The sequence below is a fragment of the Opisthorchis viverrini genome (assembly GCF_000715545.1).
Source record: "Opisthorchis viverrini unplaced genomic scaffold opera_v5_35, whole genome shotgun sequence".
NCBI lineage: Eukaryota > Metazoa > Platyhelminthes > Trematoda > Opisthorchiida > Opisthorchiidae > Opisthorchis > Opisthorchis viverrini.
Genome location: NW_008751691.1, coordinates 938,894 through 942,232, shown reverse-complemented (window position 1 = coordinate 942,232; position 3,339 = coordinate 938,894). Strand labels below are relative to the sequence as shown.

General features: G+C 47.7%; 1 protein-coding gene across 1 annotated transcript in view; it reads right to left on the bottom strand.

Annotated features, from left to right (window-relative positions):
* The window catches only part of T265_02734 (hypothetical protein), a gene marked incomplete at both ends in the record, with an annotated part of 34,199 nt that extends 32,221 nt beyond the window's left edge, over nucleotides 1-1,978 (bottom strand). Inside the window, one exon of the mRNA XM_009167049.1 lies at nucleotides 1,899-1,978. Coding sequence (XP_009165313.1) covers nucleotides 1,899-1,929 — 31 coding nt within the window. The remainder of the gene's footprint in view (nucleotides 1-1,898) is intronic.
* Nucleotides 1,979-3,339: the final 1,361 nt, after the last annotated feature.

Genomic DNA, 3,339 nt, shown 5'->3' with positions numbered 1-3,339 from the left:
GCGCTCTAATCACTGAACCATCTCGCCCCTTGACAACCCGAGACAGGACATATCAATGGCTAGAGAGATTAACAGACACAGCGCCGTCGCGCGCTCAGTGGAGCGCATGTATCCAGTCTGTTACTCTTAATGCGTAGCCCTCCAAATACAAAAACTGCTGTCATTTCCGGATTCACGCGTCAATTGTGTAGCTACCAACGCCCATTTTCCAAGACTATCGACCAACGTAAACCTGGTAGCCAAAGCCACATGTAAACAAGCTTGGACATGACGATGATGATGTGAGCTTGATGTTGAATCATGTTAAACTGTTAGAAGTGTACAAAAGTAACTCCTTGGTGCACATTTCCATGAGCTGTCCACCACACAGATCAAGTCAAACGGTCGATAGTTGCAAAGAATGTGGTCCCCTACGGTCTTCAGAGAACGGTTTAATCAGTGATCATTCCCAGGCCTTGGGTACCTTAAAAGCACAGTATAAGTTTACTAGTCCCGCAGTTATCACACCCAATACAGGCGCCGGAGGGCAAAGAACCAGAGACTTATTCATCTCATTCGGGAGGGATTTCTCCGTATACGGTCGTCTCAGTAGTTGGAACCCACCCTATTCTGAGCATTTGGGGGTGTTAGTTTCTTCGCAATAGTAATCCCTAGCTGGCACCGTCTTTGGCACGACGGACCTCCTTGTGGGTGTGAACCAGAAATGGTTCTTCAGTAATCTAGTTTTGTTGTTTCCCTACCGTGGATAAGCATGAATAGTTTACCCATTCCCTGAGATCGGTGATGCGACGCTGTTTGCATTGAACTTGTTCGACATCTAGAATTGTTTTTGGTCGCCAAGTGCCCGGAATAACCGCCGCAGTTTTGTCCAAACGATATACCTTTCACGTTTTAGCTACCGATCAATCCACAGTGCAATTCTGCTTAACGCTGGAGCACGCTCCATTCGGAATCTAATGATCACACAGTTCATCCATGTTTTTCATTGACCGCAGACAACTGCACATCACGTTTGCGTACGTTTTTCATGGTCGTAGGTTCCCTTTCCTCAACTTCTCTGTCGTGGACAAATCTTGTCGGGGGCTTATAGCAGCTTCTCCACGTTCTTTGATTAGTGCCGGGTGCAATCCACCCAGACCCATGGCCATCTCGATTTTCAGTGCTTCTGGTAGATACCTAATGGTTCATGCAGCCGTAATCATTGCCTTCAACGGTTATGCTGTGGCAGGTCATCTGAACTATTTTCCAAAAAAGTCCGGAAACTTTCAGATTTTTTCAGTGACAAACCACTTTTACTTATCGTCTCTCTGTAACAGACTCTCGGTAATATTTATAAGTTTTCCCCTCGAGACAGCTCAGTAGTTAATACATGAAACTCCTGACCGGAAGGACGTGCTGCGAACCACTTCTCGGCCCCAACACTGCTGCTGTCTGGGCCTGGGCAAACTTGCATTATCTAAGTCCTCGTCCGTCGTTTGGGTTGCACGAAAGTTATGAATAGGAAGAGCGACAGCCTTACTTTCACTTTGTTAGTCTTCGACTGTATTTCATAATTCTCCTGCGGATTTAGGTCGTAATCACCCCGTACTACAACTATTCAAATCATGGTGGTACGCTGGTTTGGTGGCCAAACCACTTTAATGTTGGCGGCGTGTACACCAATACACATGTGGCAAAAAACTAGTGCATAGTCCTCATTTCCGATATCAAGCCTATAAGAATGACGTTCAAGCTACTGTAGCCCGAGTGAAAATTGAAGCGCCGCGTAGCAGTTCGGGAGAGGGCACCTCTTGGAGTGATAAGAAAAACTTTTCCGAAGTCGGTTGAGGATACACATTTATGACAGACACCATGAATTCACCCGACAGTTTAGTACGAAGAGCTGCGAACGGACAAACCTTCAAGATAATCAGCGCCGGTAGACTGCATCTCGGAGAGCCACGCGGGTTAGACCCCGCGGAAGGAATCGGCCGCGGACTATGTATAAGTGGCTCCTGATTGGCTCAATCCGTCCCAGTCCCGTGGATGAATCCGTTCCAGTTGCACCGACGCCAGACCAATTCGTCTTGTCTTCCTGCATCTTCTCCCTTCACAACACTTCCTCTAGTCAATGCACATGCTAGAAGTTCGGTGTTTAGCGGCGGGTGCCGTTGTTGGGAACATATTTTTTGGGTAACCAGTAGAAATACTGACAGACAAACGATGATAGACCACTACCAGCAGACAGATTCGGTGAAATAAGAACCCGCTTGGTCCATTGGATTCAACAGATCCAAGAAGCAAAGGCCCGTAGTCCCGTTCACCGGGGCTAAGAATTATCGGATTGACAAACAGAGCCGCTGCTTTTACCGAAGCTCCTGAGTTGGGTAGCCTATTTCGAGACAAATAAAGAGAGGCAAGCCCCAAGACCCATGATGGGGTTAGAGACACCTGAGCCGGCTGTAACAAATTAAAACCAGGATATTTTATTCTGGGGGCAAGTATTTATCTGTCGTACAGTCGGAGCGCAGGCGGGAGGAGGCCTGAGAAGATGTAATGTAATTAGGTCACCCCTTGGCTGTAACTTCTTCACTTTGTGTAGGCTGAATAGCATGGAGGAGAACGGAAAACTTAAAGAGGCGGGATGGTCGGTGGGGTCAGCACCACTCGGGGTTGAGGATGAAATTGTGGACATAGCCATTAATATCGTGCTTGATGCCAGTGATGAAAGATTCCAAGGATGAAATCAAGGTCCAATGAAGATTGGATTCACGGATTCACGGATTGATACACAGGATCGAGGCTTTTGCCCAAGTTTCCCGGGTCGGTTTTGTTCTTGTCGGTCAGTGGCTGTCGTCCACCTGAAAGGCACAAGTGAAAAAAGCATGTAGCACTGCTCTTTATGTTCTCGGCGCGGGGCAGTATGCTGACCAGCGCGAGGATTCGCATAAATAAGTGTCTAATAGTGTTTTAAACTGGGTTCTAGAAGGAGCGTCAACAACCTCTAGAGAAAGGTCATTCCACGAATCTATTACCCGAAAGGAGAAAAATTTTGTCTGATGAATGTGTGTGCCCTGAGCTTGAAAATTTTCTTACTATGTCCCCGCCGGGTGTTTGCTGGTTCAGCGGTAAAAAACCTATTTGCCAGGCTTTGTTCAAAAAGGACATAAGTAAGAATTAGGTCCCCTCGGAGGCGAAGGTACTCCAGAGGAAAGAGATCGAGCATCGCGAGACGCGCTTCGTAGTCCACGGATTTGAGACCGGCAACCATTCCCGTGGCGTCTCGCTGGACACGCTCAATGAGGGTGACGTCTTTCGTGCGCCCCGAGTAGACAACTTGGATGGGGTACTCCAGTCGCG